This window comes from Ursus maritimus, unplaced genomic scaffold (assembly GCF_017311325.1).
Source record: "Ursus maritimus isolate PB19 unplaced genomic scaffold, ASM1731132v1 scaffold_31, whole genome shotgun sequence".
Lineage (NCBI taxonomy): Eukaryota > Metazoa > Chordata > Mammalia > Carnivora > Ursidae > Ursus > Ursus maritimus.
The window spans coordinates 21,948,394-21,962,575 of record NW_024425675.1 but is presented as its reverse complement, the minus strand read 5'-3'; the positions used below and the strand labels follow the sequence as shown (position 1 = coordinate 21,962,575).

At 49.2% G+C, this 14,182-nt stretch overlaps 1 protein-coding gene across 3 annotated transcripts in view; it reads left to right on the top strand.

Annotated features, from left to right (window-relative positions):
• Positions 1 to 1,173: 1,173 nt before the first annotated feature.
• CAMK1D (calcium/calmodulin dependent protein kinase ID) overlaps positions 1,174 to 14,182 on the top strand; it is a 414,391-nt gene continuing 401,382 nt past the window's right edge. For all 3 annotated transcript variants that reach the window (XR_005838939.1, XR_005838938.1, XM_040645414.1), the window contains exon 1: positions 1,174 to 1,639. Coding sequence is in view for 1 of the 3 variants with exons in the window: in XM_040645414.1 (XP_040501348.1) it covers positions 1,548 to 1,639 (92 nt within the window). In the remaining 2 variants the exon portion in view is untranslated. The remainder of the gene's footprint in view (positions 1,640 to 14,182) is intronic.

Sequence of the window (14,182 nt, the reverse complement as noted above, 5' to 3'; positions counted from 1 at the left end):
GTGGACAGTCAAAGAGCATCTCCGAGATGGGAGGCTAGAGGGAACTCCGAGTTCCTTTCTCCAGCCAGAAGGAAAGGATGTTTCCAGGTACAAGCTCCGCCTCCGGCTACCCTACTAAGCCAACTGCAGGCAGAGCTAAGGAGGGGACAGTCCTCCTTTCGAGGAGGGTATGGGGCAGATGTTCACTTTTCACTAAGTCTGTGGGTTTCAGCAAGAGGAGAGGGGGAGAAACCAGGGGGTGCCGAACAGGAGGGAAGCCCGGCCAGGCCCACTGGCAGTTCCAGTCCGGGGACCGAGGCAGCCCGAGACAGAGCGCAGCCCGCGCCGGGCGTTCCCCGAATCCCCCCGCAGCCCGGGCGCCTAGTAACTCCGGGAGTTCACCTCCCAAAGGGAAAACGAGGCGGCGCCTGGCACGTCCTGTGCGTCCCCAACCCCGAGGCTTCCAGGCTTTCTTTTCGCGACGAGGCCCCCTCCCTCGGCCAGAATTTGACGCGAGCTCCGATTTTGGTGCAATGCGAATTAGCTCTAGTCGCGGAGTCGGGAGGGACCGACAGGCTCCGGGAGCGCCAGAAGCGGGCACCGTGGGCCGGAGTTAACGCCCACCTCCGCCAGCATCCCCACCGCCTCCTCCCGTCGCCATAACAACTGGCCCCCACCCGCCAGCTCCGCGCCGCCCTGGGACGCACCGGCCACTGGTCGGGGCGCTCGGGGAAAGCGCCCCCACCCTCGGCGCCTCGGATCCCGGCAGCCTCGCACTCCCGCCCCCACCCCGCAGCTGCCAAACACAACGCAGAAGCGCCCCCTCCCGCCACCAAGGAGGAAAGCCCTCGCGCCCCTGGGACTTGACTGCAGAATTAATAAAGCACCTCAAGGGGCTGGGGTCCTCCCGCGCTTGCCCCGGCGCCCTGCACCTGCCAGGGTCCCCTGCACCTGCCCTCTTTGGGGCTCCAGGGCGCGCGTAGCGGCCAGCCGACAGCGGTGCCCCGCGCCCGGTGCACGGCGCTCCCGGGGAGCAGGACATCCCCAAAGGCGGCAGCGCGCCGGAGGCGGGGAGGCGGGGAGGCGGGAGGCTGCCGGGGAGCGCGGGGAGGGCGGGGAGCCCGCGGGAGGGGGAGGAGGGGGAGGAGGGGGAGGAGGGGGAGGGAGCAGAGCGGGCGGCTGGGAGGAGGAGAAGGGAGGCAAGAAAGTAGCAGAAAGTGAGGCTGGCAGCCGGCGGCAAAGGAGCAGGGCGAGCCGCGGCGGCAGGAAGTCTGTGCCCGAGACGAGCAGAAATAAGAGCCAGGGAGGGACCGCGGCGGCGGCGAGAGTGAAAGAGGAAACTGCAGAAGAGGAAGCTCTGCTGCAGCACAAAGTCTCCTCCGGCTCCCGCGCCGAGCATCCCCGCGCGCCCGCCCCAGCCCTCCCGGACAGGCTCGTCGCCGCCGCCTGCGCCCCTCTCGCCGGGTGCCCCCTCTTAAGCGCACCCACCCCAGCCCCACGCGCCCCGGCCAAGCCGCCTCGCCGCTTCACCGCCTCGCCGCACTCCGCACACGCCGCCCTCGTCTGCCATGGCCCGGGAGAACGGCGAGAGCAGCTCCTCATGGAAAAAGCAAGCCGAAGACATCAAGAAAATTTTCGAGTTCAAGGAGACCCTCGGAACGTAAGTGGGGCTCCGGGAGAGAAGGGTGGAGGTACCAGCGGTCGTGAGAGCACAGGCGGCGCCTGCTGCCACCACCACCGGCCACCGCAGCAGGAATCGGCTGGTCCCCGCGTCCTCATTGTCCGGTTCTCGGCTCTGCGGAGCCCCCCGCGTCTCCAACATGTGGGTCTGCGTCCCTTGGGCACGGGTGGGCACTGCTCCCGGGTGGGGGCGAGAGGAGCTCCGAGTTTTTGGGAGGACAATCATCGGCAGACGACTTTCCACTTCCCCTGACACCGCCGCCCTCTCGACTTCTTTTTCCCCACGCGTGACTGTGGGCTGAGCATGGTGGATATGAGTGTTTACTGGCTGTGTGCGTTTACTCACCGTGTGTATGGGCGCACCATGTAGATGACAGATAGGGTCTCGAGAAAATGGGGCTTCGGTCATTCCCATTTCTGTCCTTCCATCATGTATTCTTACAGAATCGACATCCGCACGTACTAGGTGTAGGCAAGACTGGCTGCCGCGCGATTATGGAAGGGAAGAATTTCGCAGTGTTCAGGGTCACGTGTGGGTATAGCCTTACCTGAGCGTATGTCCATTTCACATAAGCTCAGCCACACACGCTGGGGTGCGTGTCTCCAGGGAGGGTCTGTGAGTGTCTCTGTACAGGCGACTTCTCTCCCGGGCTGTCTGTAGTCCAGTGCTGGTGGCTGCGTTGCAAGAAAGCTGAAATACTCAGAAATCAACCGCACCAATGCTCCAAGCATGTGCTGCTCAGTTCAGCTGCTGCTCTCTTTCTGCCCAGGAGTTGGTTTTTGTTTGTTTTGAAGCGCCCCAGAATAGGTAGGGAGGCTGATAGTGAAAGAGAATCAGGCACTGCTGGGTGAGTCTGAAGTTCAAGTTATTTTCTCCCCTCATGTGATCAGTATCTGTTGGTGATCACTATCTGTCAGTATATATATTCTCTCACACGCACACATGTGCTCTATGAACTGAACATTTTGCAGGGGTTCATGGAGGTGTTGATTAGGCTGGGAAGAGAAAGAGGAGGTGTTTGGTGAGACAAGTCACTGTACTCTTCCTTCTTCCCTTTCCCCCCTTTCCTTGTTTTTGTGGTTGGTTTGCTTTCCCAGAACCACATTTTCAGATCCAGATTGCTGCCCCCTACTCAGGGTCCGCCTTGGCTGTTCAGTCATTTCCTTCACCACAGCCCCCCCCCCCAATCTGCAGTGGATCCCCCAGAGCGAAGTTGTGAAGGCAGCATTCCCAGCCACGCTTCTGATTCCCAGGAAGGCACACTGGCAAGGCTGGGAATAGGGTCTCCCAGCTGTTGTGCTGCACTTTAGGGAGGGCACCTGTGGGTATAGACTTTCTACCTTTGTTGGGATGAAAACAGAAAGGACTTCGCCTTTTCAATAAAGAGGGGTTTGGGACTGCCTCTCTCAGCATGGCCAGTTAAGGGGTGAGTTTTGGTCAAAACTTCTGAAAATTGCCATTGAGGTTCATTCAGATATGGGGTTTTGATGCTGGAATGCTCAAGTTATGAAGAAGCAAGAAGCATGCCCTTGCTTGTCATCCTGAGACCAGTTGTGTGCCTGCAGATGAGGGGATGGGAGAGAGCTGAGTCTTGGCATGAGGGAATGCCTTCCTTTGCGTGGAGCATCCCCACCTGAGCCCCTCGCTCTGGTTCCCCTGCCTGCAGCCCCCAGGTGGACCAAGGCGGCCTCCCCCTAACTGACTCCTGCTTTTCAGGAGAGCCCTGCAGCTGCACCCCTGCAGGAGCCAGGCTGCTGAAGCTCAGTGAGCTGTGGCTTTATTGAGTGTCTCCTGCTGAAGCAGGTGCTGTTTGGGGGCGGCTGCGGGCAGTTTTCCCTCTGGGAAGGATAGGGATTTGCCTTCTGGTACCAGAGAGACCCGTGGAGCTGTTGCAGAACAATCTCTTGGACTCAGGTCAGGTGCCCGGTGAACTTGGGCATGGGTCTCTGTTGGGGTCCCAAAGCTTTGCCTTCCGCTTGGAAATAATTCTGTGAAAAGAAGCTTCCCACTGAGGCCCTGTGGTGCTGGCATGGGTTCTAAAAGAGTCTAACACAAATAATTAAATGATCAAAATGTTTTTACTCAATGACAATAATAGTCATTATATGTGACTTTCTTAAATGAATACCAAGTGTCAGACTTTATTCTAAGTGCCTTACATGTATTTCACTCTCATAATAAACTTAGAAGGTGGGTTTTGCTATTATCCCCAATTGGCAGATGGGAAAAATGAGGCAACAGAGAGATTAAGGGCCTTGCCAAACATGAGCTAGTTATTAAGTGGTGGAGCTGATACTTGAATCGAGACAGGACAACTCATCATGATCCATATGGGGTTGGGCCACTTCGTGGGTTATGTAACAGGAAATGTTTTCTAATAATTTAATTTAACTTTAATATTTGGAAAGCTAATTTTAATATTAATGTAAAGAAAACATCATTGTGGGGTAAGCCTGTTATCTAAATATGGCAACATTTCAAAGCTTTTGGATTATCAGCATTATTTTGTCTCCTTGGGCTTCCTAGCAGTGGTCTGAAAGTTCAGGATGCCTGTTTCACCCTGGGGCCAGCTCCAGTGACCTTGGCCTGAGTCCAAATATAGGGAGGTTGCTTCCAGTCCTGTCTGTGCAGATGTGGAGTCTGGACCCCTCTCCCATGTGTAATGGAATGTAGTGTAAGTCAGAGGCAACACTAATCAAGATTGGGATTCATTTCCAAGGTACTCTGCAGCTCCAAGTCATTTTGTTTGTCACACCTTCCCCATATGCCTTCAGGATCCTAAGGCAGGAAAGCCCTGCCAGGAGCCAGACTGTCATCTCACAGTGTTAAAATGCTTTTAAAATAAAGCATTGTAAAGGCCTGAGGAGCACACTTTGCCAAACTTTGTCATCTGGCTGCCTGACTCAGGTCCCTTTCCCTGCAGAGCTAGAGCACTTACTGTTGAAGCCCAAGGGTCAAGTCATTTAGTTTGTGTGGTCGGAGGGGCCTTCCTGGAGGGTGGGGGCCAAATGGGAGTAAAGGTGGGCCCAGGAGGGTGGGAAGGAGGTGAAGGCAGCCAGGGACAGGCTAGGCAAAAGGATCTGTCTTTGGGGTATTGGCCTGTGTTAGATTATGTGCCTCTGAGATGGGCCTCAGGAAAAATCCTCCCAACCAGTGGGCTGCATGTAACTTCCTTGGAAAGGGAATTCCAGAACCTGACCATTGCTCTGAATAAGGTGAAAGACCTAATTACTATTTAATAATCAACGACATGCTTTCAGATCCTTGGCACACTGTGAGAGCAGATAAATGTTGTGTAACAGCAAATTAGGGGTAATGAACATTTCTGCCAGTGTATTTGCCAAGGCTCTTCAGACCACCTCTATTGGAGATAACTTTCAATGACTTCCGAAATTAAAAAAAAAAAAAAAAAAGATAATTTGCCATTCAGAGAAGAATACGGTTGGGAAGAAAGCTTTGGTGTGGTGTCCAGGAAGTACCCCAGACTCATGGAAATCACTTCTATAATTTCCACACCATGAAAGCCATCCGAACAGAGAAGGCCTCAGTACTTAGCATGACACGGAATGATTGTCCCAATATACCTCCTTTCCTCTGGAGTATAGGAAATGGCATGTCCTAGAAAATAGATCTTCATCTCTGCAGGATGTGAATACATGCTTTTCTTATAGACTGAACATTTTACAGTGAAGTAATTGCTGTCTGTAGGGGGCTGGACTGGGCATCGTGGAGGGTTTGAGCCTGGCTTCCAGGTCTGGCTCAGCCACTAATGGGTTGTGTGGCCTGTGGGCTGCTTGGTCATTTGTCCACACCACTCTCTCTCTGTCTCAGCTTCCTCGTCTCTAAAATCGGGGGCGGGGGGGGGGGCAGGGAAGACAAGATGGTTTTCAAGGGCCCTTACAAGGGATTTTATGGCTCACTTGTACAAGGCAGCTACTCGCTGGGTCCCTTTACGAACCTTCCATGTGTGGCTAGTGCAGCTCATTTGTTTGGAGCAACAGTTTTAGGCCCATGCTAGTAGCAAAGTAAAACACCTCAGAACAGGAAGTCTTATCCCACTTAATGTCAGTAGCATAGTGCATTCCCTTTTTCGTTAAATGAGTGCCTGCCTGCTCGTGCTGCTTTAGGAAGAGTATAAGTAGAAATTACTGTGGGGCAAGCACGGACTTTTCCCACTAGTATCCTACTTACACTCCTTGTTCTGAAATTGCTCAGTAAATACACCTGTTGAGGACACAGAAGATTGATTTATCTGGAAGCCCCAGTGGAAAACACACTCAATAGTCTTTTTTTGGAATGTACGTGTGTGTGTGGGGGGGGGAGGAGTAGAATGCAAAGCTGCTTCAGGTGGTTTGTATATTTGGCTGATTTAATAGTATTTATTCTGGGATTACTCAGAATTTTAGAGTCTGGATGAAGCATTTGAAAGAATATCACCAAGAGGAACATAGGGGCAGAAGCCCCTGGATTTCTCCCCTAGGGTATCCCAGCTGGGGTATTTGTTAGGAATTTGTATTTCTCAGCTCTCTTGTTTGGGGCGGGGGCAGGATGTAAATTCAGCCTCTCACATTTAAGATTTAAAGATATCTACTGAGCATCTACTGTATTCTAGGCACTGTGGGGCATAGTTGCAAACAAACAAAAATGCCTGCCCTCTCAGAGCTTACCTTCTGGTAGGAGAACCAGGGAATGAAAAAGATAAGTAAGTAAAATGTAGAGTATGGTGTTTAGTACACATGTGAGGGAGAAAAGCCAAGCAGGGAAGGGGGATTTTGTGAAGTGGGGTGATGGCAGCTTGAGGCCGGGTAGTCATGGGTGGCCTCACTGAGAAGCTAATATTTGAATACCATCTAAAGGAGCTATGGGACATCTAAAAGCAGAATGTTCCCATCGGAGGGGGCAGCAAGAGCTGAGGGCCTGGCGGGAAGCTTGTCTGTTGTTCCAAGAGGCCCGTGTGGCTGGAAGTGGGTGGTCAGGGGAGGAGAGTGGGAGCTAAGAGGCATGAGGGTGTGGAAGTGGGCCAGGGGGGCCAAGGCGGAGGGGAGATTGGATTCATGGAGGACCTTTGTAGGCTGTCGTAAAAACCTTGCGTTTGCTCTGAGAGACATGGCAGTCGTTGGATGATTTTGAGCAGAAGAGAACCTTGATCTGACTTAGGTGTTTCCATCCTCACTGTACTTTCTGTGTTGAGGACGGACCGGCGGGCTCTGGGGCAGAAGTGGGGAGACTAGCTTGGAGGCCATTGTGATGATCCAGGTGAGAGACAGGTGGTTTAGAAGGAGGAGGTAGCTATGGAGGTGATGAGAAGTGATTGGATCCTGGATATTTTTGGAAGGGACAGCAGAAAGGAGTTGCTGTAGTTGGGTGTGAGATTTTCCGAGGCTTTGGGGTTGGAAGAACAGTGCCAATGGATGGTTTTGGTCAGTTTATTCAAGGATTTTCTGAATGCCTGCTCCGTTGGCAGAGCAGGGCTGTCCATGCTCTGGGAGGCTCTTGGAAACAGTTTAGCAGGTAAGTTCACATCCTTTGGGCTTCTGGGCCCCCCTCGTGAGGGACTCCTGCATTTCAAAGTGAATTTCCTTTCCTCCAAGTTTATGTCTGGAGAGGGCTTTTGAAGTGCCTTCTCCTTGGTCACAGAGGGAAAGTGGTGATAGGCTGGATATTTTAGCTGCTGGAAGAACTGCTTAATTTTCTGTGAAAATGCTGGGTTTTGCCTTAGAATTATCAATAGGAAGAGCTAGCTCACCTTGACAGGTGAGCCTATAACTCTCCTATACAATATATATGACATATGTAACTCTCTCCTATAACCTGTAATGCTCCCACTTAATTTGGAGGTTTAAAGCCCAGACATTCCGTGAAAAATAATAAACATGAGCATTCTTGCTTCTCCTTTCTTTGACAGGATGTTCTATATCTGGAGAGGAAAAGCCAAACATTTTTCTTCATTGGGAAAAAGATAACAAACCCTGGTGTTATTGATTAGTGCAGTGGGATTTGGGAAGTTGCTCTTTGGGTAGAGAGCTTTTTCTCAAAGGAGCTGATATGGACTGTGTCTCAAGCAGAAATTTCTGGTTCAAACGTGGCCACTGAATGGACAATAATTAGACTTGGTAGGTGGACATTTGTGTCCCCTCAGGGGAGGATTTTAGGGGTTAATTTATTGAGTTTTTCTTTGGCTGGATCTCCATAAATCCCTTTAATCTTTCCTTTCCCCAGATAAATCTCCTTAAATCCCTTTCAATCTCTCTTCTTCTCTTCCTCTCTCCCCTGGTACAGCTTGGGCATTGGTTCAGTGGGGGACTGTCAAATTGCTGATCAACTTGCACCCACAGTGGTGGACCTCCAACCTCACACCTCCAATCCTTACCAGATATCCCAGGAATCATCAGGGAGTCCGCAGCCCCCTGGGAACGCATATTTTTACTTGAAGAAGGAACTGCTTCTGGGTGGCCAGCAGGAAGGCTGGTGTCCTAGTCAGTTGTCTTGAGTTTCTTTCTGGCTGAAGATGGTCAATCCAATGCATATGTAGCTAAAACATAAGGATATGTGGACTCTGGGTGAGATGCTATCCTAATCTTCTTTCTCAGTTGGTTATGCCCCTTTGACTTTCTTTGGTATAGGAAACCACTTTTTCCTTGGGCTATCTTTCACTAAATCTTGCTTGATTTCTAAAAAAAAAAAATGTTTCTTATGCAGTAAATGGATTATTTAGGTTCTAGTCAGACCAAGGCTAATCTCCAAATGAATGCCACAGGCCAAGTTCATTCGGTGGCACACCAAGTTTATTCCACGTCACCAGCGATCAGCTGTGTGTCTTGTGCTGTTTTTCCTAGTTATTTCAGAAGGATTCAGAAACAGAGGGATTCTGTCTTTTGGGTAACACTGAATCTTGAGGATAAGCCTTGAAAATAACATATTTGCTGAGGCCAGGTAGGAGAGGCATCAGGAGGCCATGACCCATAATGGAAAGGTGGCTCCAGCCCAACTGTTCCAAGCTGTGTGCCTCTGGAGAGGTTCCTTAATCTTTCTGAGCTAAGACGGAGATGGAAGTTGTTGCCTTGTGGGATTCTTGTAAGGATTCAGTGATGTATACAAGGTGCCTGGTACATAATTGGGATTAAGTAAACGGTAGCTGTCGTCAACTCTAGTTGCTTTCAGCAGCTGAGGTTGAGGGGAATTGCCTATGGAAATGCAGGGCCAGTACTATGGGGAAGAACATGTCAGTATCTGTTGGAAATTGATTTTTGGAAGCTCTTGTTGCAAATATGCAGAATGGTGTGTATTTGACCTCACTCCCCCCACTTCCCCACTCAAATTGGTTTAAGAAACCATCAACAAGCCTTCAGTCAGCCAGGGACGAACTATTGCTAGGTGTTTCACACAGCACCGTAGTGAGTTAGCTAATGATGTAGGCTCTGAGGTCCCTAGGACATGAATGCAAATCCTGGTCCACTGCTTCTCAGCCATCTGGTTTTGGGCAAATTATTTGGCCATTCTCAGCCTCATATCCATAAAAGAGGGTAAGACTAGCACATAATCTCAGGGCTGTAGGGAGGATTTAATGAGAGCCCATGAAAACTACTTAGTACAGTGCGTGGCCCATGGATATGTTCTTGGGAAATGCTTGTTCCCTTTCATTAGCCCCCGTGGTACTAGAACAGTGCTCCTCAGAGGCCATTTGCACAGATCTGGGGGGTCCATGGAGCCATTCAACATTTGCTCCCCACAGGAGGGTGATTAGTTCATAGAGTGCTAGCATTAACCAAGAGACTCCGCCTGAAACGTCCTCCGGGCCAGCTCGTGTGCTGGAGTGACCTAGTTTGCTGTATATCACAGGCTCATTCCTTCCTCTGGTTATCTCATCAGCTTTGTCTCTGCACCTCTCCCTGCACCCTGAGCTGGGGCTTTTGTTTTGTTTTGTTTTAGCCTGTCCCTGTCTGCGTAGCTCGTGCAACAGTTCTCTGAGCAGTTTCTGTCTTCCCAAACAGCACACAGGTCTCTCTGCAGCTGTGGTCCTGCTCTGGCTTCAACGTGCTTTTCCTTTCTGAGAATGGCTACAGTATGTCAGCTTTGTTTCTTATTGAAAAGAAGGTTCTGATTTGAGGGCTTAACTGATTTATTTTGCAATATGACAAAACAAGCTGATATGTCCTGAATTGATTTTAGTGGCAGGGTATTTAAGAAATGGCAGCATGTCTGTGTCCACATGGACATGTGTAACAATTTATTTAAAAATATCTTTATGGGGGATCATTGGAGGGGGTGTGGGATAAGATCTCAAAAGTTTCATTTCCCAGGTCTCAGGATACAGGCGTGACAATTGGGGAGTGGATATCTGCCACATTAGGCAAATATCCCTTGTCTTGACCTCTCCATTTTAGCCCTTTTAATGGCCAAAGTCTGGGGTGACAATTTATTGGGACCTCTGTAATGGGGTGAGCAGGGGAAGAAAAGGTTGAACATTTCTACCTGACAGAGGACCTCCCTGTCTTTCATGACTACAACACACATCAATGCAATTGCCTTTACACCGGATAGAATTTGGTGCTGTAACTGGAACCCTAAAGGTTTTCAATACAGCCTTGGAAGTCCCTGGTTTTCAAGTGACCCTCCCGCCTGCTGCCTCCCACAACTGTGTCCCCTCTAATAGTATTGGGGGGGGAATACCCCAAACAAAAAACAAAGCCCCAAAACCCAAAAGCCCCAAAGTCTCAAATCTTTTGTAGTGTTAGAAAACTTGTGGGTGGGGGGAAGAGAGTGGGTGCCGAGCAGGAGGTCTGGCAGAGGGGAGCAGGTGGCAGGTGTCCCTCAGGGCCGGTACCCCCGCCGCTGGGTGTCCTTCTGTCTATGTGCTGCCACTTCTTTAGCCTTGATAGGAATGGCTGCTTGAAAGTTGCCTTGAAACATCAGAAGATGTGAACACCTTGAAATAAGTCGAGGGCCCAGTCATTTAGCATGTAAGCAACTTTAAAGGAAGTGTTTTTTTTCCAGCACTTAACTGAAAGGAATTTGTGTTAGAATGTAAGATAGGAGGGAGATAGGTAATTGTGGTCTTGGGATTTTGGGGGGACTGGGGAGGCTCAGATGGGGTGCAAACTGGGAAGTGGAGGGCCAAGTGACGCCCCCAGAGGAGACATGACAAAGCTGGGTGCTCGCTGGCCTGGGCTTCCGAAGGGGGAAGTTGTGGTGTGACCTCTGTGTCTTCCCCATCCCTTCTCCCAGGACGAGGCTGGGACTGTCAGCACTGTCATCCAGCCATGTCAGGGACCCCAAAGTTTGTCTAGGCCAGAGTAGGGTCCTAGGTGGCCCTGAAAAATGTCATTTGTTTAAGAAAATATGCCTCAAATAACAACAATAAAAAGCTTGTAATGAACATTTGGAGCAGACCTTGCATAAAAGTTGGGGACAGCCTGTATCTGACAATATGTGCTTGTGGGTTCTTTCTGCCTATATTAGCATGGTCAGCAAAGATGGAGTTTGTGGTCCTGGTAAGGATAAAAAAGTAACGTGGGCTTTTTGTGGCCCTTTTGGCTCCTTTCACAACTGAGATATAATAACAAAAGTTCATATTTGTGTGTGTGTGTTTAATTTTGGTAAAAAATATATAATAGAAAATTTACTGTCCTAAATCATGACTGTACGGGTCAGTCGTGTTAAGGACACTCACAGTGCTTGTGCAGTTGTCATCACCGTCCATCTCCAGAACTTTCTCATCCCCCCAAACTGAAACTCTGTCCCCATTACGCACTAACTCCCCAGTCCACCCTTTCCCAAGCCCTTGACAATCACCGTTCTACTTCCTGTCTCTGAATTTGACTGCTATAGGTGCCTCATAGAAATGAAATTATAGAATATTTGTTCATTTGCGACAGGCTTATTTTACTTAGGATAACGTCCCCGAGGTTCATCCACATAGAAGCATGTGCCAGAACTTCCTTCTTTTTCTTTCCCCTGCCCCTTGCTTTTTAAGGCAGAATAATATTCCATGGTGTGTCTATACCCCATTGTGTTCATTCATTCATCTGTTGGTGCACGCTTGGAGTTACTTCTGCCATTTGGCTGTTGTGAATAATGCTGCATGGACACGGAGGTACTCGGATGACTTCAAGTCCTGGCTTTCAGTTCTCTTGGGTGTGTACCCAGAAGTAACACTGCTGGATCATATGGTAAATCTCTGCTGAAGTTTTGGAAGTGCCGCCATATTGTTTTCCACAGCCATGTGGTGTTTAGCTGTTTGCAAAATGTTTTTACCTGCATGATTCAGTTATGGCCCTCACTTTACAGATAAGGAAATGGAGGTTCAGAGAGGTCAAATGACTCATGGGAAAATGCTGCTGAGTGGCAGGTAGGAATCTAAGTGTCTTCTGACTCCCCTATTCAGTGCTCTTTTTTCTGTGTCACATGGCTCTCAAGCTGGTTAGTGGGGTTGATGGGGATAGAGAATATTAGAGAATTAAGAAGAACTACCTCCAATTCTGTGGACGTATTATGGTATGGCAAGGAGATGGGCTCTGATTTGTAACAACTGCTGATTTCCATGTATAAGTACTCCCACATGGAATGGTTTCAGGCTGCCTGTGGTCTGCAAAATTCTGCATCAGGGTCTTACAAGCAGGTATGAGGTGACTCCAGCATACCTCTGAAGGAAGTAGAGATCAGGAGATGGGAGTTGAGTCCTAGCTCTGTCACTTGAGAACTGTGGAATCATGATCTTATCCTCTCTATGTCTTGATTACCTTGTTTGTTAAATGGGATAATTACACCTGAATTACACCTGCTTACGTTACAGATCTGTTTTAAGTCCCAAAAGAGATAAGGCTTGTGTAGTAAGACCTTATACAAATAGAAGCTATTATTATGTTATGAAGATTATAGCTTTACAAATATTCCTTTCTCATAAATGTTAGTATCACGTACACTCTTTGAAACCTATCATCTTTTGGGCAGTGTTCCCATAGAATTTGGCCTGTGTGTCAACCTTGACTCTGGAAGCATCAACAAAAACTAGAGTTTCATAGTGTAGTTTGGCTCTATTCAGATGTTTGTTGTTTTCATTCTTAGTAGTTTTTTTTTTAAAGATTTTTTTAAATTTATTTATTCGACTGAGATAGAGACAGCCAGCGAGAGAGGGAACACAAGCAGGGGGAGTGGGAGAGGAAGAAGCAGGCTCATAGCGGAGGAGCCTGATGTGGGGCTCGATCCCATAACGCCGGGATCACTCCCTGAGCCGAAGGCAGACACCCAACCACTGTGCCACCCAGGCGCCCCTCGTTCTTAGTATTTAAGTGATTGGTACCTTAAGAAAAACTAAAAAATAAAAAGTCATAAAAGCAACATGTAATCCTAGTAGAGAATTTGAAAAACCTGAAAGAGTGTAATAAGGAAGGCAAGAAGAATTAACTTGTTGTTTGGATGGGTCCTGGGTAGTCAGTTTCTCTAGAGGGTGGGAAGAACTCAGGAGAGGCCCCAGAGGTCAGCTTTTGGGGCTAGGGTCAGGCTGTGGTTATTTACTGATTGGCATGAAAATATTTCAATATTTTACCAACTTGGTTGATTGAACCACTGTGCACAGGTTGGGTATCCACTCTGGATATAGGGGTGGTGGTCTTTGTTGAGTGCTGTGGGTTTCTGACTACTTGCGTTGGGTTGGTGGGAGTGAGGGTGAGGACGTTGTTGGGGTTATTGTCATGATCCCATCTCTATGCTCATAGCACCTCTAAACATGTTTAGAGTCTAAAGTGGGACAGAGCCCGGTGCCAACAGGAGACCCTGCTCAAGAGACATCTGGTAGGCTAGTTATACATGTGGGAAGAAAGAGGTAAAACTGTATCCAAGGGTGGCTGACTCTCCCTGGTTGGGGTAGGACAGGAGAACCTGGCTTCAGGCACTTCACTTATAAATACTATTTGCTATAGACAATGTTTTCGGCCTCCCCCAAATTCATATGTTGAAACCTAACCCCCAGTGTGGTAGTATTAGGAGGTGGAGCCTTTGGGAGGTGATTAGATCATGGAGGTGAAAGCCTATGATGGAATTAGTACCTTTTTATAAAAGAGACCCCAGGGAGCTCTGGGGCCCTTCCACCATGTGAAGACACAGCAGGAAGGTCATCGTCTATGAACCAGGAAGTGGGCCCTCACCAGACACTCAATCTGCTGGTGGCCCTGTCTTAGACTTGCAGTCTCTAGGACTGTGAGAAGTCAGTTTCTATCATGTATCAGCCACCTAGCCCATGACATTCTCTTATGGTAGCTGGGAGGGACTAGGACACTTGCACAACACAGTCCTGCCTTCTGCCGAACTGCTCACACCCAGAACCTTCAAACCAGCCTCCCTTTAGAACACAGTATTCACATCAACTCATTCTTGCACTCAGAAGCTGAAGTCTTTTCTAAGTCGCATGGACACTGGCCAGGTCAGCTCTCTCATCAGTGGGCAACCTGAAGTCCCACAGTTAGTCTTGACCCCATCCAGAGCTTGGATGTCATGTTATCCCTGATGAGGGTGACAGTGAACATT